At 37.1% G+C, this 21296-nt stretch overlaps 1 protein-coding gene across 1 annotated transcript; it reads right to left on the reverse strand.

Moving 5' to 3' along the window:
* Window positions 1-1808: 1808 nt before the first annotated feature.
* LOC107784419 (syntaxin-132) lies at window positions 1809-20524 on the reverse strand. The gene is made up of 13 exons (XM_075244398.1): window positions 20353-20524; window positions 16780-16899; window positions 16558-16614; window positions 13766-13814; window positions 7183-7271; window positions 6993-7066; window positions 6271-6313; window positions 6130-6190; window positions 6016-6041; window positions 5845-5922; window positions 3587-3667; window positions 2827-2892; window positions 1809-2509 (listed from the first exon to the last, which is right to left on the reverse strand). The coding sequence occupies exons 1-13, from the start codon at window positions 20368-20370 to the stop codon at window positions 2336-2338; spliced, it is 936 nt and encodes a 311-aa protein (XP_075100499.1). The 5' UTR covers window positions 20371-20524; the 3' UTR covers window positions 1809-2335.
* Between the last annotated feature and the right edge of the window lie 772 nt (window positions 20525-21296).

Genomic DNA, 21296 nt, shown 5'->3' on the forward strand with positions numbered 1-21296 from the left:
GAGATTTATATACTTGTGTGGATGTTTGGTGTGGTACCCAAGGAGCAGATTGATTTCGGACTAGTTTGGTGAAGCTTCAGTTTTGATGGTGCCTCAAACCTAGCATTTGCGTTGTTGGGGCAGTAAATGCCATCTTTGCATTTGCAAATCCGCAATTGCAAAGGGGTCCGCATTTGCGACACTTGGTCACATTTGGGATCTTCATTGTCGCAGTTGCAATATCACAAGCGGAGGGATTCAATTTGCTTTTGCGAGCCATTTATCACATTTGCAAGGCTCATAATTGTGAACCCCCGGTTGCAATTGCGATCTCCGCAACTTAACATTTAGAAGGGATTTCGGGACTTGGACCCATTTTGTCATATTTTGAGCCCTAGACTTAGAGAGGACCGATTTTTGAAGAGGATTTTCACACAAGACAATTAGGTAAATAATTTTTACTTGATTTTGATATTATATCTTGATTTTCTATGTATTTTTACACCTAAATCATGGAATTTGGAAAGATTTTAGGGGGGTTTTGACTATATTTTGAGAAATAAAAATTGGGAATTTGAGGGTCGATTTGGACTTGATTTCGGAATCTAATCATATATTTAGACTTGTGTGGTTATGGGTAGTTGGGATCTACCCTTTGACTTAGGTTTTGACTGTGTGGGCATGGGGTTGACTTTTTGTTAACTTTGGGGATTGGGCAAAGATTGGACGTTATTGATTGGAATTCATTCCTATAGCATTGTTTGATGTTATTGAGTTATTTTGGCTAGATTTGAGTCGGGCGGAGGTATTTTTTAGAGGAAAGGTTATATTAGAGGATTGATTTGTGCTTATTAGGGTAAGTATCTTGCATAACCTTGTGTGAACGAAAACTCCTTAGGATTTGGTCTTATTTGTCTTTTTGTGTTAAGTGAAAAGTAATGTGTACGTGATGTGGTTTATGACTGGATTGACCTAAGGCTATTAATATGCCTTAATTTGATTATATGCTTTATATAAACATGCTTAATCACTTTGTGACTACATTAACTTGATTGCTACAATTGATTTAGCCGTAGTCATGCTTAATATGTTGAACATCCATCCATATTTTTTTATTATTATCATGTCCTTGTACACCTTATTGATAAATTATGGGCTCATATCTTTGATGGAAATTTGGCATATTGCTTTGTGTTGATTTTGGAACATACGGATATTTTGGGCGGATTGATTGGGTGTTGACACAAGATCTTTGTCATGCGATTGTGATTATTATTATGCACATTTGGCGAATCAAGGGTGGCATTCTCGAGTTTGCACAGGTGGCGATCTTGATCATGCGCATGTGGCAAAATAAGGATGATATTTCTTGATCATGCGCATGTGGCAAAATAAGGATGTCATTCTTGATGATGTTTAAGTGATGGTTTGAGGGTGATTTTCTTGATGATATCCATGTGACGTGATATTTTTATTTAACAAGTTGCTACTCCATGGTTAATTTGCAGGATATATGCAAGAATGTAAGAAATCACCAAGAAGCCTAGCAGCCATTTCAAAAAGAAATTAAATTAAATATGAGGCAAATTGAAGAAGAAACAAAATTTAGCGGGGCGGGTGGACGGGTATAAATTCAGGGAAGGGCAGGTTGAAAATTTGTGGGAAGGCAGAATCTTGCACCGCCCACACCACTTGCCATCCCTACAATACTAACCATAATTAAAAGTAGTAAGGATTGAACCACAATAAGTTCGTCAGCAAGGCTTATTCATGTGACACTGAGCACCGGGATGAGGGGTTGTTTGTAAATGGTGGCAGTACCAACTCAATTAGCCATAATGACTTCTTTTAGTCGATCGAATAGAACAAACGTATTGTAACATATTTTATATGACATCACAGACAAGCAAAGTACACAGAACAAATTTTATATGAAAGACAACAGAGATGAGAATCTTGATCCTCAGCACATTTCCACAGCTTGCTGGAGTTTGCACTGTGTGACCATCACAACCAAGCAACACACAATCACTTGCAACGACACCACCTGCAAATGGTAAAACTTTCTCTACCACCATGCAACTTATCTTGGCTATGGTGAGATGAGTTTGTGTAGTATGGATTGACGTTACACTAACCACTTCCTAGTCCCGCTAACCCAAAAACAGAAACAGATCTGTAAAGAATTAATAACACATTTCCAGTGACTGTTTCTAACTCAAATTTTGAGGTACAGACAGTTTCAGGTTCAGCATGCACAAAACCGAGAAAAGGCTGTAATTGACCAAGTGTGTGCAGAGATAGAACTCATTAACTTGCAGTTGTATTTTGCACATTGCTTGTGTGGGAGAAAGAGTCAAGCCCCCTTGTTGCTATTCCATGGCTTGAGCACGCCAACAACGATGACTGCAACGATTATCAGAAGGATGATGATGGCGATGCACATCCATTTTCTTGAGTTCCTTTGTAGTGACTTTGCCTTTTGTAGAGCAGTATTCCCTGATTGCACATGGTCTACTGCAGCTGAAACCTGAAATTTGGATTCTCAAGCAATGAGGAAAGAAAACATAAACATAGGGTAGGATTCATACAAGAATAATGCATTTTAATTGGATTGTCAAGCAATGAGGAAAAAAAAATAAAAAGACAGAAGATTTAAGATATGCAAAAGAAGAAAGAGTAGGTACCAGGGTGAGGGTCATACTAGGTAATGAATTTCAATTGGAATGTCAAGCAATGAGGAAATGAAACAAAAAGATAGAGAAAATATAAAATGCAAGAGAAAAAAGAAAAAAGAAAAAAAGGATCTGTATCAGAGTAGTCATACAAGATAATGAATTTCAGTACCTGTGATTCTATATTGTCAAGCATGTCCCCTTGAGCATCAACCAACACTGCCATATCCAAGAATATCTGCATTAAAGAAAACAATGAATTTCAAACCGGATATCACTGCCTGTTTTTCCTCTTTTCTATCAGGCCATAATGGCATCATCACTTCCAACAATGCCTGTCACCTTCCAGATAACTATGGAACTCCTTCACTTCAATGATTTTATATCATTGGGAGTGAATAAACAATGACGTTATACTGAACACAGATGATATCGGAAACATATGGTAGGAGGGACCATGTTAAGCACTCTGAACTCATGTTTAGTCCACAGTTAGATGATATAAAATTAAATATGTTGAATTTTGTGACCATCTCTTCTAAAAGCTTAAGCTGTTAGAGAGGGTACATTTTTATTTAATTAATTATATTCTTAGCATGTGCCCTTTACGTGAAGGCTTGATTCTTTTTAAAGTTAAGCAATGTGGTCCTTTCAATAATGCGTTGCGCTGAGACTTGAAACCAGGACCTCAGTTTTCTCTAATACACGTTGAATTGTGTAACCATCTCATCCAAAAACTTAAGCTGTTAGAGAAGGTATACCATTTATTACTTAATTATATTTTCAACAGAATTGAACAAAAATAATTCTAATTTTTCATCTACTTTCCTGTGTTCCTTGTCCCTTCTCTTTCCCCCCTTTCTTGACAATGAGGGATTTTCGAGCAAATTTTGCTGTTATTCTGTCCCTCGTCATAGGGACACTTGTCATACCTGTTGCAACTCAAGAAGCTTCCTCTCTAGCTCTCTGACTGCATCATGACGCTCTTGAATTTCTGCTAGGGTATCCATTATCTGCAAAACAGTAACATTGACAAGTGGCACATTAGCGTCGTAGTTGGTGAAACTAAACTGCTAGATAACAGAGCAAGAGGGATAAAGGCTACAGTTTGCATAACTTCATTCCAATGAAATAATGAAGAGGGAAAAATAAAAATTTGTCCAGCAAGGAAGAGCAACTGCTTATCGTTACAATTGATTATATATGAAGACCGGTGGCCAAAATATGACATATTACCAAAATAATGCTATGTTTTGAAGCCTCACCGATGACCAACCAAATAACTCCCTCCCACTGCTATCTGATGTTTACTTCTGCATGCAGTTGTAACTAATTGCCTACCTCTCTAACCCCTACATCTTTTGACCCAGCAACAGTTTTACATATATGTAGCAGAAAATGTGGTTCGATTACGATGTATTACTTTACTGTTTTTGATCAGTAATCTGCTGCTATACTACTTCAAGCACATGACACTGGTCTGGCAATAGCAGCCTGAGGGTTAAAGAGACCTTAGTCAACTAGGCAAATTATCCTGCTTAGAAATTTTGTGAAAGGGTTGACAGTATAAGATGCTACAGCAGTGTGGAAATCACTCCTTGTTTCTTATTCTACCCAAGTCAAATCATCCCTCCTATTTTTAAGGTTTTTGAATGAGTCTATTCCTTTATGATGGTTCCAACAAGTGAGAAAGAAAAAAATAATTTTCTTTTCTTTTGTTTTCACAGGGAGAGTACAGCATAGCATCCGAGAGAAAGGAAAATATAAATGGAATTGAAACAACAATAACAATAAACTTAGTGTAATCCCACAAGTGGGGTCTGGGGAGGGTAGTGTGTACCTTGCGAAGGTAAAGAGGTTTCTGATAGACCCTTGGATCAAGGATTGAAGAAAATAAGCAGTAACAACAAATAGTAACAACATTAAGATAAGATGATAAGATGATCGAAGCGAAAGAAACAGAAATCTAAGAATAAGAAAATATGAAAATACTACTAATACTACTGGTATGGGACATAGAAATGTTTGACTACCTACTAATCTTCTACTCTAATTCTCGACCTCCATGTCCTCCTATCATGTCCTTGGTATGCTGCAGTAGCGTCATGTCCTTCTTAATCACCTCCCCCAATACTTTTTTGGCCTACCTCTACCTCTACCTCTCCTCAAGCCCACCATAGTTATCCTCTCATACCTGCTCATTGGGGCATATGTGTGCCTCCTCACATGCCCGTACCATCTCAAGCTAGCTTCCCGCATCTTGTCCACCACAGAGGCCACTCCCACCTTAATCTATTATCTCCTAGGATGCCCACATGTCCATCTCAGCATCCTCATTTCTGCTACTCGCATCTTCTGGACATGGGAGTTCTTTACTGGCCAACACTCCACCCCATACAACATAGTCGGTCTAACCACCACTCTATAGAACTTACCTTTAAATCTTGATGGCACATTCTCGTCACACAAAACACCAAATGCGAACCTCCATTTCATCCACCCCGCACCAATATGATGTGTGACATCATCGTCAATCTCCTTATTACCTTGGATTACCGACCCCGGGTGCTTAAAACTTCCTCTCATAGGGATGACTTGCGTAACAAGGGGTGTGAGAGTTATATGTACGGATACAGATACGAAGGTAAGAAATTATTTTATTTGAATTATTTGATGGTGAGAAAATATTACGGCTGCTTAACAGAGGGGCAAGAGGCTTCCCCTGGGAAGTTATTGATTCCATTACCGAACCAAAAAAAAATTATTCCCCAATCCTATCTTACCAATCAGCTCAATCTTTTTTCCTTCTTGCTAAAACTGTGAAACTATTCCTGTATCAATAAACTGCTGACATGGTAAGAATTGGTGGGAGGGGAGAGAGAAAGCATCAGGGCCCTCAAGGATGTTACTCATGAAAACCTACTTAAATATCCGATTATATGTAAATGAACAGAACTCAAACAGCAGTAGATGGTATAGGGAGGTCCTAATTGACCATAACCCAGGAAATTCAAACAGAAACCTAGAGTGGTCAACTTTACAAGCATAACCACCATATGCCCCAATCCATTTAGAAAACGCTAGTTAAAGCATGATATCTTGAACCTTCGTCATATGTGAATTAACACTAGGACACCACTGTGAAGCTACTGACGAAGAGGATAGTATAAACAGCTGAGCAGGTTCATACCTGTCCTCGCCCTTGTTCTCGAATAGCTTTCTGGAATATCTGCTCACTGTCCCCAGTCTCTATCAACCGATCAATTGTCTGCGTGAAGTGGAAAATAAAGGGGGAAAATTAGATGTGCACAAAAAGCATTACTAGCATTTTCAAGAATTCAAAAGTACTACATAGCTTCACCTCTTCATCAGCTCGATTGCCCGTCACTGTCATACACACCAAAAGCAAATAGTTACAATTATGAAAATCCTTACGTAACTGATACAGAAATTCAAATCTAGGAGTTCTTAACACCTGTGTATACACGCCTTTCAACAACCTCACGATATTCTTGGTGGATGTTCTCTCGTAATGTCTGTAAGCATATTTTATCAGCAAAATTGAAAAGCAAGCAAACCCCAGAAGAGAGAGCCATTTCTAATGCAGCTGACATACCTGAAACTCGGACATTTTATCTTTGAACTTTTTTTTCAATGAACTGCAATCAAAGATAACAGGCCGAGTTCACTCATTGACCATATGTGTAATAGGCGAATAACTGAGAATCTGAATTGTTGGAACAGAAGGGAAGCATGATAAAAGGCATAATTACTCTGCTTCATTTTTTCTGACACATTAAGCACTATGACAAACTGTAAGATACTGATTTCTGTGTTTTAAGAACTCACATTTGCTTCTTCTCAAAAAAAAAAAAAAGAACTCACATTTGCTTCTTTACGAGCATATAAATTGGTCATTACTTTTGTAGTTTGAGTCAAAAGGTGATGTTCGTGTAAGTCAGATATGCACTCTTGACAAGGCAAAAGCCAACCTGCGAATATGTTGCTAAGAAGAAGCAAAGAAAGAACATTTGATTGTGTATTGGTAATAGAGCAATTAGACTTTTAAGTAGTATGCGATAACTGTACTTCAAAGAGAAAAAGAGCATAGCATGCAGTTTTACCGACAAATGCATGGCAACAATCTAATTCTATCCTCAAACTTATCCACTGTCTGACCCAATACATAGTTTTATGCCAGCAGACATTATTTCATCCATTTAAATAAGTTATTCAGAGATACCCACCCAAGAATGTCAAAATAACACCAAGGTGTGACCATATCAGAAAAGAAACAACTATTGAGTAGACAAAGGATATGTAAGGACTCAAAATTACACTGTTGTTGCCGTTCTTGATCTGTCAACAGCTGATCCTTTACCACATCCTGGTTTGCTTCTATTGGCCAGATTCTACAATGTAAGAAAATAGATCATAGCCATAAGAAAACACAAAAGTATTAGAACCGAGAGATGAAAGAATTTTTCTTTTGGGATAAGGCGAGACGAAAGCATCTAATCTTACTCACTTCTTTGTCAAGTTCCTCAATCTTTAATTTGATGAATCGAGCTACTTTGCTAACTTCATCAACATCTTTTTCCATTCGCTGCTTAATTGCTGCATATACAATCTCATCACTTAGGAATGCCTACTTAAAAATAATTATAAACACGTTTTGAACATGAGTAAGAGAAGACATATACAATCCCATCACTTAGGAATGCCTACTTAAAAATAATTATTTACATGTTTTATACATGAGTAAGAGAAGCAAACAAAGACGATTTTTCCAAACAAATAGAAAAAGTAGACGTAAGAAAAAAGTGCTTTTAAGCTGGTTTGACCAACTTTTAAGCCAATCCAAACACCCCCTCAGTGCAACTTATTCCTCCTCCATTTGCTGCTCCTTATTTGTTATAACTTAAAAGATCTTTCAACACAAAATAGAACCTATATCTTTCAATAATTAGGACAAAGCACTACTCTCGTTGATCGCTTGTGTAAATAGATTAGACTTGACATGTCATATATAAAAGTGTATATAATTGTTCCCCCATCGAAAAATGTAATAAAAGTGCATAGTGGAGCGTGAACATACGAAACGTAAGACATCTACCTTCAGGCAATCTCTCGATTCTTTCTCCAGTATCTCTTATTCCTCACAAGGTATCAGAGCTAAGTGATAAATTAATCATTGTGCATTAATTAGTGACCTCTAAGAGAAAAAATAGTGTCACTGTGTAATTGTTGACAGCCGTGAAAGTTATCCCAGGTGTCTTTGTCTTTGTGCATATTAAGCATAACACTATCACAAAAATTGGGCCCTTCTTACAAGCACAATATGAGAAGCCACACAGCAACTAGAGATAAGTGTGGCATCACGTTGTCTTAATTCCCAAGTTCCGGCAACGAGGTTCTTTCCAGTTTTCTAGCTTATTAGTGGTCGAATAATGCCTCCAATTTCACCCCATACAAGATTTGGCAGACTCTAGGACCAGAACCATAGCCCCAAATAGGAAGTTTAGTTCTTCTATGAAAAATGCTATGCTTTGTCAATAACTTAACCCCTAGGAAAAATAATTCAACCCATTAGTTCTCCTGTCCACAAGAACCATACTATCTGTCAGTGTTGTGCAAAAACCAAACACCAGGAAGTAGATCAGAGCTCGGCGACCAAGCCTCAAAAAATTCTCCGGCGGAAACGGACCCACGCGCTCTCAAGCGCCGCCGGAAGAATTTTTTTGGCGAAGTTCCGACGTCCACGAGTTAGCGCGTGAGGCTATTTTCGGCCAAATTTTGGGAAAATTTCTTCAGAACAGTCTCTTCTCCTCGCAAATTCGAGCCTACCCATCCAATTAAAATCAAATTCCGACCACTTTTATATTTTTCCGGCTTGAAGAGTGAGTTTTCCGGTGAGAATAGTAATTCCCAGAAAATTTCTGCTTTTTCCGGCGCAATAGTATAATGGCATTCGTATTAGAAGCCTTTAACTCACAATCCGTTGGATCCAATGCATTGCATCCAATCCAGATGGTTTTTTTATCGGATTATATTAAGTTCCTTCAGTACAAAGTATGTAAACAGACATTTTCAGGGATAGCTTCCGTTGTTCAAACAGATAGTTGCTTGACTTGTGTCTCTCAATCTTCAACCTCTGAGTCTTGAGTCATTGATTCAGGTGCATCTCATCATATTTCTGGTAACAAATCTCTTTTCACTACTATTTCATGTTCTCAATCTCTCCCAACAGTCACAATGGCCAACGAGTCTCAAATCATGGCAACTGGAATAGGTCAAGCAAGCCCACTTCCTTCCTTACCTTTAGATTCAGTTCTTTATGTTCCCCGTAGTCTTTTTAATCTCATAGTCATTAGTCGCTTAGCCAAATCACTTAAATGTTCTGTTTTATTTCTTGATGACTTTGTTTTTATACAAAAACGTAGTACAGGGCGAATCATTGGTACCGGGCGTGAATCATATGGACTTTATTACATTATCCTTATAAAATCACATGGACTCACATCTTGTCTTCCTTCAACTTGTCCTGTTACCGATTCACCAGATTTATTACATAAACGGTTGGTTGGGACATCCCAGTTTGTCAAAACATCAAAAAATGGTACCTGGTTTATCTCACTTGTCCACTAGAGCGTGAGTCATGTCAGCTCGGTAAGCATACCCGCTTCCATTTCCTTCGGCGTCTTGATAATCGAGCAGAGTCACATTTTACTTTAGTCCATTCAGATGTTTGGGGTCCTAATCGGGTCAGTTCTACTTTAGAATTCTGCTACTTTGTCAGTTTCATTGATGATTATTCCAGGTGCACTTGTATATTTTTGATGAAAAATCGATCTGAGTTGTTTTCTATTTTCCAGACCTTCCACGCTGAAATTCAAAATCAATTTGAGGTATATATCTGCACATTTCGTAGTGATAATGCCCTAGAGTATTTGTCTTCCCCATTTCAGCAGTTTATGAACTCTCATAGGATTATTCATCAAACATCTTGTCCGTACACATCTCAATAAAATGGGGAAGCTGAAAGAAAGAATAGACATCTTATTGAAATTGCTCGTACCCTACTCATACAATCTCATATTCTATTGCATTTTTGGGGGATGCAGTTCTTACATCTTGCTATCTTATTAATCGTATGTCATCTTCAGCTATCCAAAATTAAGTTTCATTCTCTATCATGTTTCCCCACTTACCTTTGTTCTCTTTTCCACCCAGTGTCTTTGGAAGCACGTGTTTTGTTCATAACCTTACTCCAGAAAAAGATAAGTTAGCTCTTCGTGCTCTTAAGTGCGTAATCCTGGGTTACTCGAGAACGCAAAAGAGGTATCGATGCTATTCTCCTAACCTCAACCGGTATCTTATGTCCACTGATGTTACCTTCTTTGAAACCCAATCATACTTCACAGGCCCAGGTAATCACTTAGATATTTCTGAGGTGCTACCAGTTTCATCTTTTGGAGATTCAGTCACTATCTCCCATTCATCTTCCTCTACAACTCCAGCTCCACCACCTATAGCTCCAGTTCTACCACTTATATACCTAGTCCAGTTTAACCATCTGCAACTCCACCACTCTTGACTTATCATCACCGTCCACGTTCAACATCAGGCCCAAGTGATTCACGTCCTGCATCAGATTCTGCACCTACTGCGGACTTGTCTCCTCTCAGTCAACCAATTGCACTCCGCAAAGGTGTACGATCCACTCTTAATCCTAATCTTCATTATGTCATTTTAAGTTATTATCGTCTGTCATCACCTCATTATGCTTTTATATCATCTTTGTCCACTGTTTCTATCCCTAAGTCTACAGGTGAGGCACTATTTCATCCAAGATGGAGACAAACTACGATTGACGAGATGTCTGCTGTACATGCGAGTGGCACTTGGGAGCTTGTTCCCCTTCCTTCAGGTAAGTCTGTTGTTGGTTGTCGTTGGGTTTATGCAGTCAAAGTCGGCCCGGATGGCCAGGTTGATCAGCTTAAGGCTCGTCTTGTTGAAAAAGGATACACTCAGATTTTTGGGCTTGATTATAGTGACACTTACTCTCCTGTGGCTAAAGTAGCATATGTTCGTCTCTTTTTGTCCATAGTTGTTGTACGTCATTGGCCTCTTTATCAGTTAGACATTAAGAATGTTTTTCTCCACGGTGATCTTGAGGAAGAAGTTTATATGGAGCAACCACCTGGCTTTGTTGCTCAGGGGGGTCTAGTGGTCTTGTATGCCGATTGCGCAGGTCACTATATGGTTTGAAACAGTCCCCTCGAGCTTGGTTTGGTAAGTTAAGCACTATTATTCGGGATTTCGGCATGACTCGTAGTGAAGCTAATCACTTTGTGTTTTATCGGCATTCTGCTCTTAATCTGTGTATTTATCTGGTGGTTTATGTTGATGATATTGTTATTACTGGTAATGATCAGTGTGGTATTACTAATCTGAAGCAGCATCTCTTTCAGCACTTCCAGACTAAGGATCTGGGCAGATTGAAGTATTTTCTAGTTATTGAGGTCGCTCAATCTAGCTCAGGTATTGTTATTTCACAGCGGAAGTATGCCTTAGACATTCTTGAGGAGACTGGAATGATGGGCTGCAGACCTGTTGACACTCCTATGGATCCGAATGCTAAGCTTCTGCCTGGACAGGGGAGCCTCTTAGAGATCTACGAGATATAGGAGGTTGGTTGGCAAATTGAATTACCTCACATCGACTAGGCCTGACATTTCTTTTCCGGTGAGTGTTGTAAGTCAGTTTATGGATTTTCCCTGTGATAGTCACTGGGATGTAGTTGTTCGCATTCTTCAGTATATAAAGCCAGTTCTAGGCAAAAGATTACTATTCAAGAATCGAGGCCACGAGCAGATTGTTGGATACACAAATGTTGATTGGGCAGGATCACCTTCTGATAGGCGTTCTACATCTGGATATTGTGTTCTAGTAGGAGGTAATTTGGTCTCTTGGAAGAGCAAGAAACAGAATGTAGTTGCTCGATCTAGCGCCGAAGCAGAATATCGGGCCATGGCTATGGCAACGTGTGAGCTAGTTTGGGTCAAGCAGTTGCTCAAGGAGTTGAAGTTCGGAGAATCAGCAAGATGGAACTGGTGTGTGATAATCAAGTTGCTCTTCATATTGCACCAAATCTGGTGTTCCATGAGAGGACTAAACACATTGAGATCGACTGTCACTTTGTCAGAGAAAAGATACTCTCAAGAGATATTGTTATAAAGTTTGTGAAGTCGAATGATCAACTAGTAGATATTTTCACTAAATCTCCTACTGGTTCTCGTATTAGTAACATCTGTAACAAGCTCGGTACATATGATTTATATGCACCAGCTTGAGGGGGAGCATCAATTAGTTAATCATGTATAGGGTCCCACATCAGGAAGTACATACCTAGTATTATGTTATCACTATATAGATATAGGGCATTGTACAACACTTTAGATAATCAATAAGATTTTTCTCCCGTGCATTCACACAGCCCTAAAGGTGGGGCCCTGTGTAAGGGCGGATGGGAATGTCGGTCTTAGACTTTATCTTAGTTATTTAAATAAAGTAGGGGTTAGGTCTTTGTCCCTCAATTCAGTGATTCAAGGGTTTTAGATAGCATTGAAGAGATTGCTCAGGATGAGTGTTTGGGTAACAAAGCCGAGGAGGGTGTAGTCAAGGAGAGAACTCCCGAGGAGAGTGATCTGCTCATAGAAGTGAGGATCTGAAAGAAAGGGTCAACTATGATAGTGACTGAGGGGGGCTTAAACTGTGATAAACAAATAACTTCAAACAAGAAGCAGGGCATCCAAAAGAGGTGAACCTGAGAAGAGCAGTAATAGTAAGCGTTCAAATACGGGTGCTATGACCAACAAGGTGGAACATTATTTGCGGTTTTACCTATTTCTTGGGGATAATATTATCTCTCCTAAATGTTCTACCACAACTCCAAGACTCTTGACTTATCATCGTCGACAATGCCTACATCAGGCCTAAAAGATTCATGCCTAGAACTAGATCCTTCCTCCTACAAAGGACCTTTCTCCTTCCTATAGTCCTTTAGCACATTTTTAAAATGTTACTCTTTCTAATCATAATTCTCATTCTATTTACACCTTTTTAAGTTATCATCATTGTCATCATCCCAATATGTTTTTATCTCATCTTTGTCATATGTCATTCATTTCTAAGTCTATAGGCAAAACTTTTGCACGTGATGTTTGTCATTGGTCTATGTCCAACTAATAGAAGCTTGTTTATTAAACATCTTATATTTTATAATTCTTTAGAAAAATAAAAAATATCCATTCGTCACTAACGGGTGTGGTGGAATGGTAAAGGTTCCTCCACCCTTAATCTTAGGTTCGAGCCTGAGAACGGAGTCTTGGTAGGGGGCACCAAGACCCCCCATAGTAGGCTTTCTACTGTGCGGCCGGATTAGTCGGCCAACGGATTCTGGACACCGGATGGTTTAACCAAAAGAAAAGAAAAGTATTCATATTCCTACAAATAAAAAAGCACACTCAGAACATAGCTTTCTGCAAAAACTGACTAGTTGATTTAAGTTTGATCATTCTCCCATCTATAAAGTGATTAAACACTTGGGGACGTATGTAAACTGAGAATCGGCTGTTGGAATATAATTGAGTAGGGAAACCCAAAAAAATGTTAACAGAAGCCTCTGCATTTTTTATTTTATTCATATTTATTATCTACTTTTCCTAACTGAAAAACAAAAGGAAGTAGGTCCATATTTGGTATATGTTATCGTATTCATTTATACAAGTTGAACCTTTCTCAAAAAAAAAAAAAATCTTCTCAACAAGTTGAACTATTCCTACATAATAGAAAAACTTTTACTGCCAGGTTTAGATGAAGATAAAATAATCATATGTTTTTATCGGTGGACCTTGATGCAGCCTTTATAAACTAAACCACCTTTAACACTTCAACTATTAATTCAGGTATCATATGATAGGTTTCTTACTCCACTCTTAGTTGAACTAGCTTATAGGGCACCTACGATGAGTGAATAACACATCAGTCATGCAAATCAAATTCTTCCAGCACATGCCACACAGTATAAGCACAAGAAAATAGATTACCTTTCATAGCAGCAGCTTTTGTGACAGCCTTTGATTCCTCATGAGCATCCTGTGAAGAGCATTGGAAAAGATCTTGAGGTTCTTTATTCTTAACAATTAAATATTTAAGGAAACAATTAAGATCATATATGGATCTTCTGAGCTCCTTTGGTCCCTATGTCTTTGTTTTTGTCCTTTTGGTAACTACCTTATGTTCCTATATCTTACATCAACTAACCTACAAGTCGACGTACACTTCTTGGAATTACCTTTTCAACCCCCTTAAGTGGGTTTTAGTACAAGCAAAGAGAATGAATTTTGTGAATTACTAACATAGAAGAGCTCCTCATTATGTGGAAAAGGGAATCACATTATATGCACTTGAAGCAAGGTGTCCCCCCCCCAAAAAAAAACAAAGCTAAAATCAGATCAACCTTATTTCTTACACACGATGCTGCTGATAAACCAACTCAAATACTTTTAACTGGGAAAGTGAAGTTGTAGTAACGAAGCCCGGTGCCTTTTAAATTGTTGATTTGGATTGAGTATTATGTAATTACTGCAATTCAACGATAGAGGGGTTCGAACATATCCTATAATTGGTGGGTTTAGGAAAGAGTGTCCTACTGTCAATGGGAGCTATATATGTAGAGACAGAAGGGCTTATTGTATTGTATACATAAATAAGGGTTTTACATAAATAACATACTACATAGTTGTAGTATGTTAGCAATGTATACATATTTGAGTTACCCAAAATACCCTTACTATTTATTGACATCACATTAAATTTAGGGACTTTTTTGTCTTTCACCAAAGTCCCCTTTTTTCTCTGCATTCCCACTCAGCCAATCCTCCATTTCCTCTCTAAAATTCCTATTGCTGTCTTGAAGAAAAAATCACATGGTAACCAAAAAAGTTGGAGGCAAATTAAGATGAGATGAATCTGTTTGTACCGTAGATTAATTCTATAAATTTTCACAATAATCCGCTCCAATTTTCTCGAAGATATAGAAAGTTATATTTTCAGATTTTCCGGTATCTCCAACGCTGGATCCAAGGAGAACGCAGGGCAAAAGGGTAGAAAATAGTGTATGTAGTAAAATCGCTCTTGTCGTTCTCTCCTGCTGTTCCAAAGATTCAACCTTAAACCATTTCTTTTCAATATTATTGGTGGCTTTGCACAAAAATCTCCATCTCCGTTGAAGAAAACCCACTGATGTCGTTCGGAAAGACCAAAATGATAACAATTTGGGTATTTGTTATTATTTACTAAGAATGAAAATAGAGAGGGCTTTACGGAATATGTTGTGGAATGATGAGAATTAGGCTACAGTGGCAGTTGTACTAGGACAAAAGCTTTTGATTACTCAATGCTCAATTCAATTTCAAGCAAATACTCTTCAATTGCAATTGAAAGTCTGAAGAAAGAGAGGGGAACTAAACAGTTCTCTATCGGCAAAAGAAGAAGGGAAATTAGGGGAAATTTTGACGAAAAGACAAAAAGGTCCATACATGTAATGAGATAGCAAGAAATAGTAAGGATATTTTGGGTAACTCAAATATGTATACATGGCTAACCTACTACAACTATATATAGAACTATATATATATATATATACATACATACATATAGAGAGAGAAGGGTTTATTGTATTATACATAAATAAGGGTTAAGAGACATTGTTCTATTGATGACCCTGCAAATTTTTATGGTGCTCTTTCTTTCTATGTTTGGACTGACTATGAAAATGCTAGAGTTGTATTCGGTTGTGATACAATTCTTACAATATACAATCTCTTCAAGAATCTTCTCTAAATCTCTTCTACCACCTCATTAGCGAAAGTTCCATCTACTCCAACTCCTCCAATGGTCTCTTCACCTTAATCCCTAAGTGCTTGTCCAAAGGGGGCACAGACATATTGCAACGAGTAGGACATACTCGAGATTGTGTTATTTTCTCTATGGCATACCACAATCATCTAAGGCTAATGTTGCTCAACCACGAACTATAGCTAATGTAGCTCAATCTAGAAAATGTAGAGTGAGAGGTTAAGTAATCAAGGAATTTGAGGAGCTTCAAAACTCCCATGAGTCTTCAACTTAGTGCCTCTGATTATATCTCTTGCATTTCCAAACTATTTACTCATAATCTCATATTGCTTGTTCTGTGTCACCGCCTTCAACATACTTGGAGACAGAACTGAACTCACTACTATAGCATTGCCAACCTTATTCCTTCTGTGCCATAATCTTATGTTTGTATTTGCCCTAACGGCTTTTCAATTTGGTTTCAATATGTCAACTAACTCGAACACTATATTATTCAGTGACATTCTTCTAATTTTTTCATGCTGCAGGATTGAGTTACTAGTGATTGGTACCTGCCACGGGAGTGAAACACATGGACTTTACCACCTTCTTCCCATACTATTGTGCCCTGTCCTTCTGTTTCTAATTCTCAATCACTCCTATATAGTTGATATGGACACCCCAACCTCTCAAAGTTGTGTCAATTACACCAAAATTAATTGCTCAGTAAAACTGTATGGTTTGTCGCTTTCGGGATTCGCTCTATCATCTAAAGCAGTTCCACAAGCTTAGTTCAATCAAAATCAAAATTAGTACAGTTGTCCAAAAATTTGGTTTAATCCTTGCATGCTCATTACCTATGCATGAATCAGATAAAATAAAGAAAACTTAAATGCAACCTTCAAAAATTACATGCCAATCATCGCATGCTACGATTGCAATAAAACTGATTTAGATTTACAAAAGGATGGCACGTAGTAGAATCGAAGGGCATTTATACCTGAAGCTTCTTGAGGAGCTTTTCCAACTTCTCATACTGCTTCTCAATTTGGTGAACCTAGCAACATCAAAAAAGAGGCAAGAAAAGGAGGAAGCACGAAATTTTCAGGAGATCAACTTCAACACGTGGGAGGGGAAGTAATTGAGGAAAGGAAGAGGAGAAAACATAATTATCACACTGTTAATTTTCCGAGATAACATCTAACAAGATTTTGCAGCAAACCTGCTTAAAGAAATCATCAAGACCTAGCTCCCCAGAGTCCATTGGTCTTTGTATTCCCATTTCAATATCTCCATGTCTATCATTTTGATTCCTAGGGGCCTCATAGGTATCAAAACCATCCTACAAGACAAATCAAACAGTTACATAACGAAAAACAACTTTTTTTTTCTTTACAAGCACAAATCAGAAGAATGTAGAACTTTATAAGGAATAATTAAAATGACATTCTTCTGGGATTTGATCAATACCAGCAATATTTTAAAGGAAAAAAATTACTTTTCTGTGACAAGCAAAACCAGTTCCAAACCTGAGTAAAGTACTTGGGTCACTATAGGTTGATAACCGACGTGAATATAGTTTAACTATGATAAATCCTCTGAATTTTGAGCCTACATAGAATGGAATATATATAGATGATTCATATAGTCATTTAAACTAATTATGGGATTAAGGTGCAATTGATCGGTAAAAATACTAGTAATACCAAAGGGCAGAGAACTATTCTAAGGTCTCAAAGAAGTATAGTACAGCATACATCCAATATGGCCATGAAATAATTATTGAAGAAAGAGAAAGAAATAATCCCGGGATAAGTATTAATAAGTACTTAAACATGACAAGATAAAGGTTTTATTTCTACCACATATCTTATTAATTGGACAGACAAGCAAAGCATTTGCAAAATTCTATAGCAAAAGAGAATATTTGATACTAACAGTGAGAAGGAAAACAATTTACAGGTGTCCCACACAAGCTAGGAGAGTATATACCATTTATTAACTGAAACTATAACCATAGGTCACAAAACCAAGTAATTTCTGCATCAAGACTGAGATTCAAACTTTTTGCATAAGCAAAAATGGTCTGATCTGTGGGGTTGTTGAAACCTATAGCTGTTCATGCCAAAAAGGATTCCCTAATGAGCTTTCGTCGAGGAACGTCTTTATCAGAATATTTTTGCTTCTCACTTTGGTCAATTCAGTAAAATAGTTATAACGATGATACATCAGCATTAGCAACGTTATGGTCAATACACACTTTTTTTCTTTCAACAGTAGTGTTTGGACTAGCTTATACACCTCTTCTAATACTCCGGGTATCCGCTACCTCCCACCACCAAACATATAGGATAAATCCAACTACCAAGGGTTAACAAATGGAAGAAATCACCTAACATTTTTTGCCTCTGCTGGGATTTGAATCCTGATCTCTATTGCCCATTACAACTTCATTGAACGATAGGCCACCCCTTGGGTATTGGCCAGTACAAAGACGCATGCATATATATTTCATAAAACTTAAGAGGATATAAATGATTAAGCCTTATGTTTCCATAAGGAGAATATCAAGCTAAAGTATGAGCCTTGTCCCTCAATAAACATGTTTAAGTGAGACTTTGGATGTCTTTCCCGGCCAGTGAAGCCAAAAAGAAATCCTCTTTTTACTTTCTTTGTCATGTTGAAACAGCATTTTTTTAGGAGCCACACTAAGATTTGCAGTTCTTTGTGTACCCAATTCAAAAAGGCAAGTAATATAATAGAAAGGGAAGGGTAAAACAAGGAACTCGCCTTCCTAACCTACATTTAAAATTAGCTGAATCACAGTAGTTACAAGAGGACGACAATGCAGCTTCAAAAATTGCCGGATGCTAAATGTCATAGAACGCTTAGCACATGTACAAATCCATTATTGACAAATACATTATTTAACAGTCAAGTCCATGCTAAACATTTTTCTCCAAATCAAACCAAGCAGAAAAACAATAGCAAACCAACAAATTGCTGCATAATGTTTAGAAATCAACTTCATTCACAGTAGCTAATATAAATATAGTTTAATTTAACTATGAAGAACCCTCTGGTTTTGAGCCTTAGATAGAATGAAATATATAAGATGATTTGTATAGTCATCTCAACTAGTATGGGATTAAAGTGCAATTGATTGGTAAAAATACTAGCAATACCAAAAGGCACAAAACTACTCTAAGGTATAGAAGAAGAAGAAGAATAGCACGACATACATCGAATATGGCCATGAAATCATTATTGAAGAAAGACAAAGGAATAATCCCAGGATAAGTATTTAATAAGTACTTAGACATGACAAGATAAAAGTTTTGATTCTACCACATATTTTATTAATTGGACAGACAAGCAAAGCATTAGCAAAAGAGAGTTTTTGATATTAACAGTGAGAAAGAAAAGAAATTTACAAGTGTCCCGCACAAGCTAGGAGAGTATATACCATTTATAAACTGAAACTTTAACCATAGGTCACATAACCAATTAATTTCTGCATCAAAACTGAGATTCAGACTTTTTTCATAAGCAAAATGGATCTGATGTGGGGTTGTTGAAACCTATAGCTCTTCATGCCAACAGGATTCTCCAAGGAGCTTTCATCCAGTAAAATGGTTATAATGATGATATATCAGCATTAGCTAAAGAAACATTTCTTACAACAGTAGTGTTGGGACTAGCTTGTACACCTCTTCCAATCTGGATCTCCGGGTATCCGCTACCTCCCACCACCAAAGATATAGGATAAGTCTAACTACCAAGGCTTAACAAATGGAAGATTCTGCTGGGATTTGAACCCTGATCGCTATCGTCCATTACAACTTCATTGAACGTTAGGCCACCCCTTGGGTGGTGGTCAGTAAAAGAGGCATGCATATATACTTCATAAAACTTAAGACGACATCAATGATTAAGACTTCTGTTTCCATAATATCAAGCTAAAATATGAGCCTTGTCCCTCAATAAACATGTTTAAATGAGACTTTGGATATCTTTCCCGCCCAGTGAAGCCAAAAGGAGTCTCCTTTTTACTTTCTTTGTTATATTGAATCTTGAAGCAGCATTTTGTTAGGAGACATACTAAAACTTGCATTCTTTGCTTAACCAATTCTACAAGGCAAGTAATGTAGTAGAAAAGGAAGGGGGAAACAAGGAATTTGTCTTCCATTTAAAATAGCTTAATCATAGTAGCCAAAAGAGGACGACAATGCAGCTTCAACAATTGCCACGATGCTAAATGTCATAGAATGCTTAGCACATTACAAATCCATTACAGACAAAATACATCATCCACCATCAAGTCCATACTAAACGCTTTTTCTCCAAATCAAATCAAGCAAGAAAAAAGAAACAAATCAAGAAAATTGTTGCTGCATAACTTTTAGAGATCAACTTCATTCACAGTAGCTAAGAAAGTCCAATATTTAACAATTGTCACAATCCCAGATGTCACTTTATGCAGCCTAATTCCCATCTTTGGCTTACCCATCAACTACAAGTGATCATATATTGCTTCCTACAAATAGAATTCCTTTATTAACAAACCATAAAGCTCACTAACAAAACGTTTTCTTCATATCAAATTAAGCAGAACAAAATAGCAACTTTGCTGACAAGACAGCAATATTTGACAAATTAAGCTTGTGAAAGATGGAAAGAAAGAAAAAACTCAAAAGGGTGAAGAAAGTAATGTCCTTTTTTCCTAACATTTTTATGTAATTTTCAGCAGCCAAAGAAATTAATAAATTGATGTAAAGGGGCAAAAGAAACTTACATTTAAAAGGTCGTTCATGGCGATGGAGACTGAGGAGAGATCTTTTCTTGACTCTCTCTCTTTCAGGTTTTGCGTCAGTGAGAATTTTAGAGAGAGAGAAATAACAGAGAGAATGTGCTTTGCTGTTGTCCTGTTGAAAACAGCTTATGTGACAAAGGAGATGGACAGAGACAGTGGGACGTACTTTTCCTTATTAGTTCAAAAAAAAAAAATCTATTTATAAATAATTTAAATTTAATTTTTTATTTAAATACAATTTTTATAACCACACAAATACTCTTGTTTCACAAAACTTTTATACGGAGGATATTTGGCTAAGCTTATAAGCTGATCAAACTGGCTTATAAACACTTTTTGGCTTATCTACGCGTTTAAAATTAAAAGTACTTATAAGTTAAGTGTTTATAAGCCAAAAATAAGTCAAAAGACATAAGTTGGTATCCCCTAAGTTATCAAATTTCAGCTTATAAGCACTTTAGGTTTGACCAAAATATTTACTATTCTATCCCTAAAATACTTTTTTTTAAAACAAAACTCTTTGTATACCCAATTCTTCAGCTGCTTATTATTAATTTCAGCACTTTTATCCAAATACGTAACTGCTTATTTTTTAAATCAGCTTCAGCACCTAAAAGTGCTTTTCAGCACATAATGCTTATCAGTTACTCTAAATCAGCTAAGCCAAATGGACTCACAGTAAACTTTTAGGACCATAAATTTTAAAATATTTTAACTTGGTGCCAAAACATATAAACTAATACGGAGTACTATCTTACATGAATTACTTCCCACTGTTTTTTATTAATTAATTCAAAAGAATAGCATACTTTGATATTAATTAAAAAAATTATAACTACACACAATATGTAATATATTTAAGACCATAAATTTTGACAACCTCTTTTCATTATTAATTTTGTGTTAAGTAAAAGTGTAAAACTATG

This window comes from Nicotiana tabacum, chromosome 22 (assembly GCF_000715075.1).
Source record: "Nicotiana tabacum cultivar K326 chromosome 22, ASM71507v2, whole genome shotgun sequence".
Lineage (NCBI taxonomy): Eukaryota > Viridiplantae > Streptophyta > Magnoliopsida > Solanales > Solanaceae > Nicotiana > Nicotiana tabacum.

Excerpts from the sequence above, each read along its gene's own strand:
- LOC107784419 (XM_075244398.1), bottom strand. Across the intron at positions 6,042-6,129 it reads TGAAAGGCGTGTATACACAG|TGACGGGCAATCGAGCTGAT; the intron begins GTGTTAAGAACT and ends TGTGTATGACAG. Across the intron at positions 2,510-2,826 it reads TTGACAATATAGAATCACAG|GTTTCAGCTGCAGTAGACCA; the intron begins GTACTGAAATTC and ends TCCAAATTTCAG.